The sequence below is a fragment of the Coffea arabica genome, chromosome 11c (genome assembly GCF_036785885.1).
Source record: "Coffea arabica cultivar ET-39 chromosome 11c, Coffea Arabica ET-39 HiFi, whole genome shotgun sequence".
Lineage (NCBI taxonomy): Eukaryota > Viridiplantae > Streptophyta > Magnoliopsida > Gentianales > Rubiaceae > Coffea > Coffea arabica.
The window spans coordinates 6766078-6784179 of NC_092330.1; the positions used below are offsets into that span (position 1 = coordinate 6766078).

General features: G+C 36.1%; 2 protein-coding genes across 2 annotated transcripts; both read right to left on the reverse strand.

Moving 5' to 3' along the window:
* Window positions 1–1888: 1888 nt before the first annotated feature.
* On the reverse strand, window positions 1889–3672 carry LOC113716471 (cytosolic sulfotransferase 15-like). The gene has a single exon (XM_027240808.2). The coding sequence runs from the start codon at window positions 3258–3260 to the stop codon at window positions 2241–2243; it is 1020 nt and encodes a 339-aa protein (XP_027096609.1). The 5' UTR covers window positions 3261–3672; the 3' UTR covers window positions 1889–2240.
* A 3705-nt stretch (window positions 3673–7377) lies between these two features.
* LOC113716360 (acidic endochitinase) lies at window positions 7378–8556 on the reverse strand. The gene has a single exon (XM_027240657.2). The coding sequence runs from the start codon at window positions 8474–8476 to the stop codon at window positions 7592–7594; it is 885 nt and encodes a 294-aa protein (XP_027096458.1). The 5' UTR covers window positions 8477–8556; the 3' UTR covers window positions 7378–7591.
* Window positions 8557–18102: the final 9546 nt, after the last annotated feature.

The following is an 18102-nucleotide window of genomic DNA, read 5'->3' on the forward strand; positions in this document are numbered from 1 at the left end:
TACTTATGTGGGCCATGTTTTTTCAGGCTTCTGTTCCTGAGGAGGCTGAACTTTAATTCCTTTTTAGAGGGTTCATGCACCTTATAATGTTTCTGCTAGTGAGCTTGTTTTTTCACTTACCGGCCTCATGTGGACGAACAATAGCTGGCATAGACAAGAAAGCTGATCCAGCTCCTGTTAAGTTGCTTGAAAAGATGGGGATTCGAAGGTTGAGATGTTCTTCTGGAGCTGCTAGGCCAAAATATCCATTTGGAGTCCCTTGTGGAGATTATTATTGATTCTCTCAATGATTTACATGGCTTTGGTGAATCTTTGTTGCAAAACAAATACACCTTAGGGGAACAATAATGTTCCTAAACCAATCTCAATGAATGGTAAATCTAAGGCTAGGAAGGGTAACTCTTTCTCTCTCTCATTTCATGCCAAGTCAATGATTGAAGATATGGCCAAACATTGAGCTTCTGAAGTTTCTTGACCAGCTTAAACTGTTAAAATGGAGCTACTTCTGGAAGTGCTTTTTAATGGGCAAGCACATATGATTTTAAATGTGAAAAACAATAGAAGCCTATTGTGAGGGGCTTACAGTATTCAACATTTTTTCTGCTGTGTCTACTAGTGGAGAATGGTGTAATGATCTTGAAACACTTGAAATCAGCAGCAAATGACACAGCTTCAGTTTATTATGCTTTTCATGCTAAAGCTATTGTACAAGACACTGAGGAATTGTTGCAATTTGCTTCCCGAAAGTATAAAAGATTAAACTTGTCATCAGAGATCAAAAGGATTAATCCACCTGTTCAATGCATTCTACTTTCACCAAAACTGATGGATTTGGCTTTCTGGATTTCCTCTTAGGGAATCCGACAGAGCTGAACTGAGGTGAAAAGATTTCCTTTTCTTGTGCGAAAATTGAAAAGGAAAAAACAAGAAACAAAAGCCAGCTTTTCAGAGGAAGGAACCAAACTTTTTCCTGGATCTAATGCCACTCCTCAACCTTCAAAGTTCAAACTTTTTCTGGTGGGGAAGTTGAAGAGAGTTTTAGGAAAGTTGAATTATGCAAATCTGATCTATTTCTACTGTACTGAATTTTAGGAAAAGATTTATTAGATGGAGAGGAACTAAAAAGTTTGAAGCATGATTAAAAATAACAAATTTTTTGAAGACAAGATGGCTGGAACTTCATACCCAACATTCGAAAGATCTTTCCAGGTAACTCTTGGACGGCCCAAGCAATTGTTTACAAATCTAATATTTTCTAATGTCTTGGCTCTTAGAATAACAAATAATATGCAGCCTTAAACTTTGCCCTTTAACTTTAGTAATTGATAGGTCATTTTAGCAGATCTTGTAATATTGCATCACATCTGGTAATAACAAATAACAAAATTTTCAGTTTTTCTTTCGCTTTAGAATCCAAGGAAAATATTACGAATACAGGAAAAATCGCTAAGAAACTTGTGTTGGAGGCACTGAAGTTGTAATCATAGAATTATAGAGACAATCAACTCTTTGAAATGGTCCATAGACAATACATAGCTGGATACCAGTATATCTGAAATTATGCATGAAGAATATATCTTGTAAGCGCTGATGTTGTAGCTAAAGATTTATTCATTTTTATGACAGGATACTCCTGTATTTTATACGTACAATTATTCTCAGAGCTTTCATCTGTGGCTTGTTTGATTTCTGTAAAATATTTGTAGGAAGTGGCAATCCTTTCTTCGGTTTGACTGTGATTTAAAAACAGAGAAAGGGAGAGAAAGTAGAAAATATGGAGCACTGCCTTGACTTAGCTTGTTGTGGCATTTGTTAGATATCCAGTTCCAGGTAAAATTTAGACAGTTGCCCTAATTGCACCCTCTATGATTCCCTCAAGTATGTAACAAGAGTTAATAGAAAGTCATATAACATTTCATCTGCTTTATGGATTATTCAGTGGAATTCACAAGACTTTCAGACCTTCAAGTACAATGACACCAATCTATTGAGTTTCAGTTTTCTTTTGCTCAGAGAATTTCATGTCTGAGACCTTACGGCGTCTTTGTAATGGTGCTAGAAATCTATGTACTAACAATAATAAGGGAAGAATTAAAAAGGAAATAACCACACGTAGATTCTGTTTTTTTTGTTCCTAGACTCCTGGAGAAAATTCACAAGTGCTTCAGTATCTTCTGTTCCTTGTCAGATCAAAGAGATCTAATATCACATGCACACTCGAATACTTTCTGTCTTTGTGCTTAGAGCAGTTGAAATGATAGATTTGAGCCACTCAGTTTTTTGTCCATAATATTGCGTAGCCGGTCAACCATCGATGGGGTCATATGATTGATCCAGTCTCCTACCACACCTTTCCTAAACAAATCCTTGTTTTCAGAATCAGCAAAGATAGCCCCTTTTCCATTTTTGTTCACTTCCATATCTTTCAGGGTTTGGAAGCTACACAGCCTTGATATCTCATCAACAACTCCTCCTTTTTCTTCTTCAATTGAGAAAGGGAGTCCTAAGAACTCAGCCAACTTCTTCAACTGAGAATTAGTATCTTCCTTCATTTCCTCATACTTGAGAAACAACACCTTTTGGGTCCTTTGCAAACTCTCATTCCAGTACCCCAGCAAATGGTCCCAATAGGGACCAAATCCTACAACTCCGCTGCAATACATATCAAATGCTTCTTCAAAGGATAGGCAACCAAAAGATTCCGGTCTTAGTTTCTCCATGAAATGCCATATGGAAACAAATGTGTCAAATGGATTCCGTGCAAGGTAAACCACTCGACAACCAGATTCTTTGACCGACTGGGGCAAAGCAGAAAAGGGCATGTGGGTTGCCAAAAGTCTCGGGCATGGAATCGTCGAGAAATCTGGAATGCAGTTGTCCGCATAAAGTTTATATTCAAGAAAAGGGACGAGCTCATGCGGATTGGAGGTGAGCAATGGATGATTGTCATTTTGGACAGGAATATTCTTTCGATTCATAATGGTAAAAGCAATTGCTTTTAACCAAGTGGTGCCAGATTTTGGTATGGTGGCAAGCACAACATCGCTGTCTTGAGCTATGAAGTTTCTCTGGACAGACATTATGGCCTGAATCTCTTTTGGTTGGCACCAAAATCCTTGGAAAAGATAGAGATGCTGTGTCCTCCATCCTCGTTCTTTAGGAAGAGTATTCAGCAACTCCTGGCATTCTTCGCTGAGCTGCTGCTGCTCTCCTTGTGCTTCATTCCTTGACTGGCTTTTATTCAATTCGGTGATGGCCATTTCCTTTTCTTTAATCTATATTCTTTTTTACAATATCCCAGATCAATTTGTGCACAAAACAAGGTAATAAGCCACTACAATATATAGATGTTAATCCCCTTTACTAGATGTGCATCATGCTCATTTAACTCCTCCTTGATATGATTTTGATAAATGTGTCATCAAATTGAGGGCCACCTTGTCACCCACTTCTTCCCATTGCCGACCTCAGTCTGAAAGGATGAATTGATGACCATACCAAAGAATCCTGCATTTAGTTCTGTCGGCAATGTTAGCCGTCCTAGGAACATTTTAACCATGTGCTGACTAATTCTCCTTCTGCCCATCAAATACAGGGACACCACGTTTTTCTGGTTTGTTCTGTCCCCTGTGATTTTGCAGGCAGCAAACTATCACAGCTTAGTGGCCAACAACCAACTATAAGAAAAATGCATATTTAATTAGTTTAGTACAACAGAAAGGTCTTTTCTATGTTACTTTGAACATAAGTTTTGCAAATCGGGCCCTTGGAATGCGAAATGGAGAGCAAAATTCTAATTTTCGTTTTGGTCGTCATTATTGGTGTTCTTTGAATTTTATTTTCCTGTTACACAGAACCTAACATCATCATGGATGTAAATAAATTGCTGTTAGAAAATAATTTTGGAAACCACACTGAAACACCAGGTGCAGTCTATGATTGTAATAGAGTTTATCTAGTTTCCAATTAATGGTAGAAATGGCCTCTTACATCTTGACATTTTTTTCACCTAAATCCTTCACATTCAAAACAATGTCCTATTTGGATTGCAATTTTCTAGGGTTTTTGTAGAAAATGTACTGTAATGATTTGATATATGCGAGGTAAAAAGATGATTGGAAAATGTGCTCGTAAAAAATATAGAATTTTTTTTGATGAAAATGGCTTTTCAAACAAGGCGTAAGAATTCGAATATAGAAATGCATCAATTTCTTTGGAATTAAAATTTAGCATTTTATTATTTTTGGGTGCAGTGGAGACTTCAAGCTTTACAGGGGGAGACGAAAGGAAATGGCTTCAAACTCAAGCCAGAGACTGTGTGTGATTTAATTAACCTCTCTATTGATTGAATTGGGTCTTGGGGACTTTTGGCCTAATTTTTTGATTGCGAAAAACACGTTCAAACCACATGCTTAGAGTGCCAAGGGCATGGTGACAATGACAAATTAATGGCGGAGTTGTCCACCACGTCTATAAAAATTATTATACTTCTTTGTTATGATCTTATTCTGCAACCTTTTATAATTGTAATCACGTGAAGTGGTCCTTATATATGTTTTTTATTTAATTTGATTACAATTTACCTACAATGGTGGCAGGAAAAATTCATACATATTATAATTCAAAAATATTACAAAAAATGACCAATTAGAAAAAATAACATTTAATTTGAATAAACTCAGCATTGAGTGAGACTTGACTCTCAAAACCTCTAATTCCTAAACTCCACCATAAAGCAAAGGCTTCATCAACACTTTCATATATATTAAATACACAAGTTTTTGTTCCATGGACAGTTTAGTTCTGTCTTCCAAACTTACAGCCTCATGTCCAAGCTATATGCATAACTGGAAAGGCACAATAGGAGTAATGGATCTGTCTCTCCAAAAGAAAACTAAAGTGCTTTGCAGTCAAATAAGAAAAAAGTGTAAAAACCAAATTTCCGCTCATCAATAGAAATATAGCTCATGTATAAGTGGGTGGCTAGTGAGTCCCAAAGTGTGCTCAAAGGAAAGAGGTTTCAGAAAGTTATAAAAAATCAATAGAAGATCTTATATATACTAACAGTGTATATATTATCACCATTGAATTCATAACACGTGCAAAACTTGGAGCTCAAATTTAAATTTTACATAGTTGTCATGCATTTAAAACCGACAGTGTATACACTGTTAGTGTAAGAAAATATTAATACATGAATCAAGTCATAGTTATGAAACAAGATGTAATTAACCCTAGGAAGTTGCAATAGATCAAGTCATACTAATCAAACAAGGGAAACTCACAATCAACAAAAGAGTGCTTTCCTGAAGAAAAGAGGAAATTCAGAAAGCAAGTCATATTTATAACCGAGTGTTGAACCTTTGCAAAAGCAGATAAGCAGAACTTAAATGATACAAGACTTGAAACCTGTGAAAGTTATGATTCAGGAGCAGTATAATCTTGGTTCCAATGGTGACCAGAAGTCTAACAAAGCTGAGGTGATCAGAATCATAGCAAAAGATTGATTTTACTCACCTGAAAATAGAATAACACGCTAAAGTTCTACCAGAAATTTCACAGGTGATCAGAAATCCACGTCTCAACGATCAATATAGACCTCCAGCTCATTCCCCATGTCGAGTTGTTCCTGCTGAAGCCATGTAAAGTTGCATTGAATCGAGTCAGAGTTCTCAAAAAAGGGAAACTAAAAAAAATCTTTCAAACATGTATTAGTAATCTGGTGGAAGCAGTAAGACATAAAATTTCCCAAGTTGTGACCTTTGTCAGAATTCAGAACTCAGTCATGTAAGATCATCCAGATTCCCATTTTCCAATATCTGCTGAGACTTCCATTTTCTTCACCTTGAGAGGCTTGCTTCTCTTTTCCACAAGCAAGCTGAAACATAAAAGCATATCAGTTCTGCTTAGAATGTCCAAATTGTGGCCTAAGTTCCAAAATTTGGCAACTAAGAAACATTTGGCCAGAATAAAATTTGTGTTTAAATCTGTCTTTATTGCATTTAGTGCAATTCTTCTCTTCTGCTGGCATTAATTCCTTTTAGCAGGTTATCCAAAAGTTTTACCAATAATTAACAGGATCAAAACCTCTTTGAAACTGTACTTCTATTGGAGCAAAATTAAACTGAAAATGCATAACCTATGAGTGATAATTCAAGAGTAAACTGATGATGATTTGAGGATCCAGTAAACTGGTGATAGAGGAAGTAAACAAAACATAACACATACAGACTGAACAAAAAGTTAAATTTACTCACCTGCAAACAGAATGACAAGCTAGAGTTCTATTAGGAATTATGGAGGTGATCAGAAATCCATGTCTCAGTGATCAACAAGGACCTTCATCTCATTCCTCATATCAAGTTGATCCTCTTGAAGCCTTCTCACAGATTCTTCAGGAGAGCTCACCTAAATCATCTCCAGAGTAGCGCTATCCCCAAACCCACTGGGGACCTCCTTGAGCTGCCTACTACACAAAATTAGTGTTGAAGCTGTGGCAGGTGATTACTAGAGGCATTCCATTCAGCAATGTTCCGGCTGTTGAGCTTCAAAAATTACAGGTTAGGGAACTCTCCAGCATTCATCTCCCACTCTTTCTCCTCACAGGTAGAGAGTAATTTGAGAACCTCAAAATCTGGTAATAGCCAGCTAATTTTAAAACAATCCAACCTGTGCACTAAACGGAATAGCCACACTTTCTCCACATAAGTATTAGCTAATTTTAAAGTCTGGTAATAGCCACATTTTCTCCAAAATACAATCCCAGGGCAGGCGAAATTTGGAGAGTTAACTTCCTGAGATTCAATGGGAAGTCAAATTTATAAGGAAAAGCATTCCTGCTCGAGTAGAGTACATTGAAGGACTCGAGCTCTGTCAGAAAATCAGTATAACTGATTGTACTTCTTTGTTTTCAGAAAACAGACATCTCAGTTTTCAAAGTTTGAGCAGCCTCCTCATGATATTCTCTGTACCTTCACCACAAAGGAGATATCAAGAGGAAAGACTGACCAGATTAAGTACTTGGGGAAAAATTGTCCTTTAACCATCTTGCAAGGTGGTGGCAGCATAATTATTAACATGGACGTCTCAACTTTTCCATGCTCCAAAGAGTATAAGGTAGTAAAACTTTATCTTTTAATCCCTTCACAATCAAGTTCTCAAGATCCTGAGATGGGATACTGATGCTGGAAAACTATCTGGATTGCCACAGAGCTAAAAATCTCAGACCAACCAACACTAGTACTCCAGTGGGGAAAGAATTCCCCATATTGACGCATTCCAAATTTAGCACTCTTAATGTGCAAAGTTATCAAAAATGAAGGAGATGTCATAACGAACGTATGACCCTGAAATTTTTTTTTTTTTTGGCCTCAACCATGAATTTTAAAACTATAATTATCTCCATTCATAAGTTCTTTATTTCTGGTAGAAAAAAACCAGAGTTACATCTCTAGATGAGGTACAATGGAAATTATTTGGACAGAGTGGAAGACTAATATATATCCTACCCCTGCAAGTACGCAGTTTTATTTATTACATTACGAGAATACTCTGAGATGTTACTCTGGAATCTGGACATAGGCCACTAAATTTAGATACTACCCTTGATAGCTGAACTGTATCCGTTGTCAAAAAATTTGTTCCAGATCATGACCCCTCCGTACTTGGGTGACGACTTGATGGATGGTAGAACCTGAGAAATGAGCACATCTGATGGAATAAACCCTCCATTGGCAGCCCCTGGAGCTGCTGGTACACCTAGGAAGATCTGATTGGACTGAACTGAAGTCCATTGATTCCAACTCGCTATCAAGCTATCAGCATTAGTCCCATACTGACACTGTCCATTGTTATAAAATTGTATCCAGACGTAATCGAAAAGGCCAGTGCTGATGGCCGTGTTTAGATTAGCATCAGGAAATGGACATTGTGGAGCCGCAGATAAGTACACCTTTTTCTGCGAGCTGAAACCAGAGAGCGCCCTGGCCAGATCGTCCCAATACTGGCCTGTCCCGGTTTCAATATCAAAGTCTATACCGTCTAAAACAGCATCTCCAAGCGGGCGGGAACCTGATTGACCGCCCAAGAAGGTGTTCCATAGGTAATTGGCAACTTGTCCTGCATCATCGGCAGAAGTAAGGCCATAGCTTCCAGCCCCACCTCCAAGGGAAAGCAGCACTTTAATGTTTTGGTTCTGGCAAGCTTTTATTTCATCACTTAAGGAGGTGCAGGTGCCTGCGTCGGGGTTGCAGTGGCCTGCTAAGTTCAATACTGGTGTTCTCCCACCGCCAAAGGTCGACAGAAATGCCACGTTCACAAACTGATAGTTTCCACTGGCGCATGTGTCGGCCAAGCTTCCTTCACCGCCGTTTTGACCCCAGTAGACGGCAATTCCAGCAGCTTGTGAGGACTGGAATAAGGATACCATCAACAGTGAGGATGCCAAGAATGACAATAGCCATTTTAAACTCACCATCTTTTCACGTTCTGAATCTATCTATATACTACCACAGCTTATTTGGTTTTGTGAATGTCTATCCCTCTTGGTGATTGTGTTGCCTCCAACGATCCATCCATTATATAGGTTTAAGATCATGCAAGTTCACACATGTTTCGAGAAAAATGTAAACATGCGTGTTCTGACCGTAAATTATCGCGACCAGGACGCCATTCTGGTATGGACAAGTCATTGAAAGAGAATACACGACCTTCATTTTTCCCGGTGATTGCCACAACTGGTCCAAATTCGTACCCTTAGAAAATTGAATAGCGATTGACTAAGTGCAGTGGCGGAGGGAATAGCCGCGCCCACCACCCTAAGTTAAGATCTGAGATTTCTTTGCCCCTGCCCCTACTAAATTTTAACAATTTTCGTTGGATCTCTCCTTTACCCGCCAAAATTTTGACAAAATTTCATTGCCTGCCTAACGTTTGGCTTATGAAAATTTTAAACTTTTATTCATCTTTGAACATTTTTTACTTTGAGTCATTATTAGTTCATTACTTCTTATTAACTGTTCTAGTATCATATTTTACATTGTTAAAATTTTATCATTGTTTTAAGAAAAATCTCTTAGTAGGTAAATTGTGCACACCTTTTAATTACCTAATTTAATTTAATTTTCAATATTGATCAGCCAAATTTCAAAATTAAGTATTCATTCTACATTTATGTGATATTTTAAGTGTAAAACAAGAAAATTAATAAAAAAATACATTTTAGAAATTCCCTTCCTAAACATTTAAAACCAACATTTATAGCTAATTAGAAATGTATGTTGTTGATGCGTACCTCTAGACTTAATAGGAGACTCAATTTGGAAGTAACTCATAAATGCTATATGGTAAACATTCTCGCAACTCTTGTATATCTAATGAATGCCATCGATGAAAGATGAATCAATCTACTTAATACTAGAATCAAATTCGCGTCAATAAAAGTTCATTTAAATTTGGATCTTCAACTAATCAAAATCAAGTTTGAACAGCAATTTATATTTGATAAACTTTCAAGTTTGGCTCACTTAGAATACAAATAAGATTTACATTTAAAAAATTCAAATTACTTGAACTCGACTCTAATTTGATTTAGTAAACACGTTCAAACTCGACTCGAGAAATAAATATGTCAAATTTTAAAAAATTTTAAATTTATCAAAATAATCAAACAAATTTAAATATTTAGGTGTTTGGTTTATTTAGACTCGTTTACACCCTTATTTAACTACGCATGTTAACATCACTACTCCTGCTCTCCTACATCCCCCTCCCCCGGGGGCCGTTCGCTTGGGTGTCTTCGGTCCAGTATCCTTGCGTCTAAATCCATATTCAGGACTCAAGTTCGTCATCCCATCTGTCTCACTAATTTTTTTTTTTTTTTTTTTTTGGTTGAGTCTTGACTACGGCAAGTCTGCCAGTACAACGCTTTAAATGAACAACTGGAAGTCTTTTAGGCATTGACCGACCTATAAACAAATAAAAAGCTTCTAGGAAACAACCCAAGAATTTCTAACTCGTATTCCACACGCAAAATTGTTTGGAATTAACTGTGAAATTGATGGTGTAAGGAGGAGGAAGGAAACTTCCATTCATCCTTAATTACTGAGGTGGTTTTGTCAACAAGTTCGAGCATGTTGTCTCAGAGAAAGACTGGAAAACTAGCCCTTGTCCTGCGTTCTCCTTTAAAAAAATTTATTATTTGTTATTCTCCTATTTTTGGGTCTAAGTTGTTAGAGATTTTGATTCCGTTAAAGCTAGAGTTGCATATGAACCTTCCGCGATTTACGTGATTAAATTGCATGAAAATGTAACACGGTTCGCACAGCAGGCGCGCGCGGGCACACGTTTTTCCATCTTCCTTTTTTTTTTTTTTTTTTTCTAATTTTTCATCTTCTTTAACCAATTGCCCTTATAACCGTTATTTTAAATTGAAAAAGACCCGTCGTATTTCTCATTTGTTAAGATTTCTTTGGGGATTTTATTTGAATTTATAGATTTGTGAACTTTGTTTTTTAGCTTTCAAGAAGTTTTACTAATGTTACACTGGTAATCTTGTTAAACTTAAATCATAATATTAAAGTTTTTTATACACAAAAAAAATTTTTGTAGTCGAGAAAATATGTATGTGTGTGTGTCTATCAAGCATGGGAGCAACAAAACACAAATATTGTACTAATAAAGTAAAAGTTAAAGCTAAAATATCAAAATCTGGAGGGGCATCACGATCCATGTATTTGCTTATTTTATTTTTAATGTTTTAGGATATTTGTTGTGCTATTTTTTCACCCTTAATATCCCCTCCAGCATACCCTAAATTTCATTTGTTTGATTTCTCACATAGTCATGCCAAAATTATTAATTAGTTAGAGTACAAATATGTCTGTTTTTGAAGCAAAAGAACTCATGACGGACTTTCAACTGAAATTAACAAATTTCCACAATAAAGAAAAAAGAAAAAGATTTGATCAAATATAAAAGGATTTGACAAAATATATTCTAAATGGTATAATTACAATATTGATACTTATAATTACTTCTTTTGTTTTTTCATGACAAAAAAATGATGATAATATCATTAGAATAGTTTGTTTTTTAATTAGATATCTGAACAATTTTTATTTTTCATTGGAGTTCAATGACTTGAAGTTTCAAGCTAAGCAAAAGTTAATTGTTTACATCAATATCATTTGCATGATCTACATTATTATTTTTAAGTTACATGAGTTAAACTGTTTTTTGTTAGTATTTTGATGAAATTCCTAAATATTAAGTTAAATGCTCTGTTTTTGAAATATAAAGAGATGTAGAGTTTTTGAAGTTGAATTCTTAGTATTATTTTGTATGCTATTTTTGTTAATAATAGAGTGTGAATAATACACTAGATATAAATTGTTTCCATCCCACTGTTCATTTTTTGACAAATGAAAATTTCATTGGTAGAGGTTGACTTTTTCTGTTTTTTCATTTTTTATTTTTTGAGCAAAATCTGAAAAGGCACAAATGACAAAGATTCCATTCTCCTAAGAGCACCTTATTTTGGTATCAATTAGCAATATGTTTGACAATTTAAATATTGAATTAGATTGTGATTAATCAATAACTTTAAATTGAAATAAAAATTAAAAATAGAGTGCAGCTTGACGGATTAGATTGAAGTATTATATTTTGCTTATTGCCTTCATAATTAGAGTTCAATTAAATTTACAGCGTTCTTTTCATGTTGCTTCACTTATTGATATTATTAGAGTGCAATGAATCTAATTATTAGGGACTCTAATGCTACCATTTTGTCATGTCATCAATCATTATTTGTTTTTAATAAATATATATGATATAATGAATTTCAATTATCATAATAATTTACTAGAAGAATAATACGGAACTTCAATAATCAATAATAAGGATATAATTGGAATAACAAATTAAAACTAAGACGACAAAAATGCTTACACTCAAAGTTATCACGACTCACGATACTGTTATAATAGTAATGACGATGATAATGATAAACACACCTACATATAACACATAAATCCAATTCTTAAGAGTTTTTGGGGTAAATATAATGAGTAAATCTTATATATACTAACAGTATACCGTTGGATCCATGATGTATGTGCAAATGTTAAATTTCAAATTTAAAATTTGTATAATAATTATTTATTCAACGCTGACAGTGTATGCACCACTAGTGTAGAAAAGATTAATCTAAATATAATTGGGATCAACAACATAGTCTATATCCTCATGAGAAAAACCAATAAGCTCATCATACCCATTTTGGAACTGCAATAGGTTTTCTCTTCAGATTTTCAGATACATAAGGTACATAAAATGTCATGTGGACATGACATGTTTTGACTCGTCTAAGTGCTCTTCTTCTTCTTCTTCTTTTGGGAAGGCATTACTAAGCTTCTTCCAATTAGATCCCTCAAGTACCTCTCTGCAATATCTTCTATGCTTTCTACCCGTGCATCTGGTTTGAATCCTTCCACTCTCCATAACCATGCAACTCCCTAACTAGAATGTCTTTATAGTTTATCCTCCAAAAAAATTTGCAATATAAAGAAAGCAAGGTTTCAAATAGTTGCGAAAATACCTGTAGCTTAGCACTAGGATGTCCATGCATCTCATTTCAAGATCATTGTCAATCTGTGAGCAAATACTTTCTGAAACTTGTTTCCACCTATCCTGTATCATTTCAGTCATTTCAAGGAGACTAGATACTGCAACAACAGCAAGAGGGAGTCCTTTTACAACCTTCGACAATTTGCTTTCCAACTACCATGAGTTCATTAGGACAATCCAAACAACCTCTGCTGTCGTAGCTTCCAGCTTTCATCATCAGAGAGTAGCTGAAGGGGATGAGGAGTACAATTGATACAAACGCACCAAGATGGTCTGAACTTGTATTCCATAAAGCCTGGATCTAAATGAAGAATCAAGTTGGAGTTACGGAAATTCTTGACCCTTCTAACTCACGTAGTTGTGAACCTATTGAACTTAATCTCAATCCACAACTAAATGGAATAGCGAACCAAGAATGTTCATAGATGACGCCACAACCAATTGTAATTTATTACTTGATAAGTCATGAACATTCAAGAACAATTTTCAAGCATTCAAGTAAAGATCTCTTGGACAAGACAGAGTGGCAAACTCACGAATTTTGTAGGAAATTTCTCTGATATTATTATGCTCAAAATAATGTGACTAAGGCTATATTTATAAACTTTTACAAGACACAAGAAACATACTCAAATTTGGAAACAACTTGCCACTTTCCTAAAAACTCTAATTCAACTATAGTCTTGGTTAACATGACTTGGACTTTATTTCCTGATTCAGATGACTAAGTTAGCTCTTAAACTAACTCCTAATTAATGATTAGCACGCTAGAAACCAAACTAAATAAGACGACATAAAGAATTGAAACAAGAACAGCTTCGAAACTCCCTTACTTCTTGCACTCGATGGCAAGTTCTCCACTTACACTTGCATCAATGACTTGAATTAGTGTATAAAGTGTTGAATCATCTTGCTCAAATCCTTGAATGCTACTTGATACACCAACTTGCGCTTGAACATTTCAAGCTAAGGCTTGAAATGATTCTCGAAACTTCTTAACACGCGCCCTTGTCATTGGACTGCTTGGAACAAGTGGAGTATCACTTGAACTCTAAACTTTCAAGCCTCGAGGAGTTTGGTCAGCCATGGATCCATCATCATTCCCCTCCTCTTAAATGAGATTTGTCCTCGAATCAAGTGTATAAGGCATGATTCATTAAATGCATGAAGGTGCTAGGTACATTAGTTAACCCAAAAGGCATAACTAACCACTTATACAAATCATGTTTAGTTTTAAATGCAGTTTTCCTTTCATTCCCTTCTTTCATCCTTATTTGATGATATCCACTTTTAAAATCAGTTTTAGTGAAAATCATAGCACTATGCAATTCATCAAGCATGTCATCAAGCCTAGGGATAGGATGGTGATACTTTATCATTATATCATTAATGGCATCACAATCGGTGCACATCCTCTATGTTCCATCTTTCTTTGGCACAAGCAGAATTGGGATTGCACAAGGACTTAGGCTTTTGCAAACCCAAACCCTTGCTCAAAAGCTCCTCCACTTGGCACTACATTTCTTTGATTTCTTCAGGATTGGTTCTATAAGGTGGTTTATTAGACAAGGATGCCCCAGGAATGAGATCAATTTGATACTCAAATTCCTCTTAGTGGGGGTAAACCATTAGGCATTTTCTCGGGAAAAATATCTTGATATTCCTACAAAAGGTTAGAAATAGAACAAGGCAAAGAAACATCAAATTGGTTAGTCACAAGAAACTTTTTACAAAGGAGTAAGAAAGGTTGAGTAGAAAGCAAGGCTTTCCTTATAACTTTGGCTTTAGCAAACATCACTTGTTTTCCTTCTTTTCTGTCCACAAGAGCCGAGCTATTTTTAGCATTTTTCCTCTCATTTTTGCATTGGATTTGCTCATTTTCCTCTCCTCTCAAGTTTTCCTTTCTTTTTCCAACTCTTAGGTTTTATTCTTTTCCACTAGCTCTTGACTTTTACTAGTTGCCTCATCTCTCGATTTTTCTTGCTTTCAAGTTCTAAATCAAATTCTTTTGAAGGCTAGTTTGATCCTCATGCACTTGCTGAAGTGTAAGAGGGTCACGTATAACCTTTTTATTACAATGAGAGAAGGAATATTATTTGTAAAATCATCCCAACTAACCCTCCTATCAGATTGCCAAGGACGGCCAAGAATAATAGAGGTAGCCTGCATAGGCATAACATCACATAATACTTCATCCTCATAACGTCCAAAGCAAAAAGAAACAAGTTCTTGTTTAAGTACACATACCTCTTTACTATTGTTGAGCCATTGCAATTTATAAGGTCTATGATGGTTGATTGTAGGCAAGCTCAATTTCTCCACCATGAGTGCACTTGCTACGTTAGTGCAACTCTCTGGATCAATCACCACACTAAAAACCTTGTCCTTGATGTGAGAATATGTGTAGAAAATATTTTCATGTTGAAGTTCATCCACACTCATTTGTGTAGCATGGCTCGCTAAGCTACTAAATCAACTTTGTCAAGTGTAGGAAGTCCTTTGACCTCCTCCTCATCATCTTCTTGAATCAAGGACAACATTCTCTCATAATCCTCTTCATCTTCATCGGTCAATATTTCTCCATTTGGCATCATAAGCATCGTTCTTTGATTTGGGCATTGAGAAGTAATGTGACCAGAACCTTGACATTTAAAGCATTTAGTGTTGCATTTTCTAGGTTTAGGTACTTCTTGATTAACCTTAAATCCTCCTTTTTGGCTTGGTTTGGAAGATGAAGCAATCGGCTTTGATGAATTTGATATGACACTGCTCGGTTTTGCTATACTTGGAGAACTTGAAGGTCTATCTTCCCTCTTTGTGGACTGATTTCTCCAATTTCTAGATTGGAAGTTGGAGTTTTGTCAACTTATTCCCCTCCTCTTGAGCCTCCTTCCACCTTGACTGCTTTATCCAACAATTCTCTCATGTCAAGGTAATGTTGAAACTCCACAATATCAGCAATTTCTGCCCTCAATCCATGCAAAAACCTAGCCATATTGCCTCTAAATCCTCATGGACATTAGCCCTCATTATAGCCATGTCTATCTCTTTGAAGTAGTCTTCAACCGTCATACTACCTTGAGTGAGAGTTTGTAATTTATGGTGCAAATCTCTATGGTAGTATCCTGGTATGAATCGCTTTCTCGTGACCCTTTTAAGCTCCTCCCAAGATCTAATGGATGGCTTCTCATTTCTCCTTTGTTTGGGGTGAAGTTGACCTGCATGGGCCACCAGTTTGGCATTAGAGCTAGTTGACAGTATCAAGTATATCTTTTCTTTTACGTCTTCCATCATAAGTTTTCTTTTTAAAAAAAAAAAAAATCTGTCCATGCTTTTTTCTTGTGAGTTGCTAGGGTTTTAGTCGCATCTTGGCTATTTGTCTCTTGTTCCCTTGCTGTCTGCTTCTTGTGTCTTGCTTGAATCTTGTTTGATCTTGTTTTTTTGTCCTTGAAGTTGTGTGTTGGTATAGTCACAAAAATTTTTTTTTTGGTTGTTATCTTTAAACTTCTGTGGCTAGTCCTTCTTGTTTTACTGGAAGTCCGTGGCTGAACATCTTGAATTTTGGAAATTTGAAGTGCTTGAAACTTTCTAGAATGAAATTCTTGATCTCTTACACATTCTTGAATAAACTCTAGCAAGTCTTGATGTTCTTGGGATGTTTAATTGGGGTCCTTGAAAGTCTTGAAACAAACTTTTCAAATTTGAATACTAGTTCTTGAAAGTACCTTTGTGGCAGTTGAAGTGACTTGCGGCTATTGTTGTTTGATTAAGCGAGCTTAAACAAAAACAAGACAAAGAGAATATAATCCGTGAAAAAAGGGAAACTAATCAAAGCATTAAAAGTTCACAATTTTGGAAACCCATTGTGACTTGGAAGTTGCCAATTCTGGTCGCAACTTCTTGTCCGAATTGGTTTTGGTTGAGCCGCATAAGACCTACACTTGGGAAAGTTCTTGAACGACATCTTACCTTTCAAAAGTGAGCCTGAGAAATAACCCAACCAGTTTCCAAACTCCAGCCACACATACATATGAGTAGAGTGTTTTCTAGGCTTCTAAATTTCTGCCATTTGTGTCTTGTTGCTTCAGTTTATTTTTTTGTTGTTCTATCCAACCACGAAACAAGCAATTTTGTAGTCATATTCTTAGTTATAGTCATGTCTTTCCAACCCTAAATAGGACTGAATCAGTCTTGGACTAAAAGAGTCATAGTTTCCTAATTGAGTCCAAGTTAGTTACTTCCTAATCTTGTGTCTCACTTGTTCACACCAGATCTGGAAATTTTCCAGCAAATTTTCTGCAATTTTGAGTCATCAAAGCCTACCAAATTCGTGTTCATCTCAGCCCAGGTGAGTTGCATCATAAACATCACTTCCCTTCACGAATTATGGGTAATAAGTCTCAAACCACTTGAGAAATTTCTGAATTCTTCAAGTAGGGAAATCAAGGACTTAGAGAGTTGCTTGGTGATATCATTTGAGTGATACACAAGCATGAGTGAAACATGTAAGGGAGTGACTGAGATGTTTTCCGTTAATTTGTTTGCTGTTTTACAGGTTTAAACATGGCCAATGAAAATGAGCTTACCATTGCCCAACTTGCACTAAAAATGGATGCTATGTCGGTAGAACTTCAAAGGAGATTCGACCTTAAGTTCAAATCCATACATGAATGAATTAATCAGTTGGATTCATCAAATAGTTCCTCTAAGAAAACTCGAGGAAAAGCTTCTTTGCATGAGTCTAGTGACTCCAATTTGGAAAGGGAGTTCTATGAGAATGAATGAGGACTTAGGGAAGCATGCCATAAATCTACGCATGGGGATAAAACCATCAAAGGTGTAAAACTGAAAATTCCCTCTTTTCAAGGGAAATCTGACCCCGAATTGTGCTTGTAGTGGGAAAGAAAAATTGAGATGATTTTTTATTGCAACCACTACATGGAATCTCAAAAGGTGAAACTCACAGCCATAGAATTTATCGATTATGCAGCCATTTGGAAATGATGATGGATCCATAGCTGACCAGACTCCTCAAGGCTCGGAAGTGTTGAGTTCAAGTGATACTCCACTTGTTCCAAGCGATACAATGATAAGGGCGCGTGTTAAGAAGCTTCGAGAGTTGTTTCAAGCCTTAGCTTGAAATGTTCAAGCACAAGTTGGTGTATCAAGTAGCATTCAAGGATTTGAGCAAGATGATTGAACACGTTATACACTCATTCAAGTCATTGATGCAAGTGTGAGTAAAGAACATGCCATCAGGTGCAAGAAGTAAAGGAGTTTTGAAGCTATTCTTGTTCGAATTCTTTATGTCGTCTTGTTTAGTTGGTTTCCAGTGTGTTATTCGTTAATTAGGAGTTAGTTTAAGAGCTAAATTAGTCATTTGAATTAGGAATAAAGTTTAGGTCATGTTGACTGAGACTAGGGCTGCAAACGAGCCGAGCCGAGTCGAGTTTTGAGCTAATCGAGCCGAGTCTC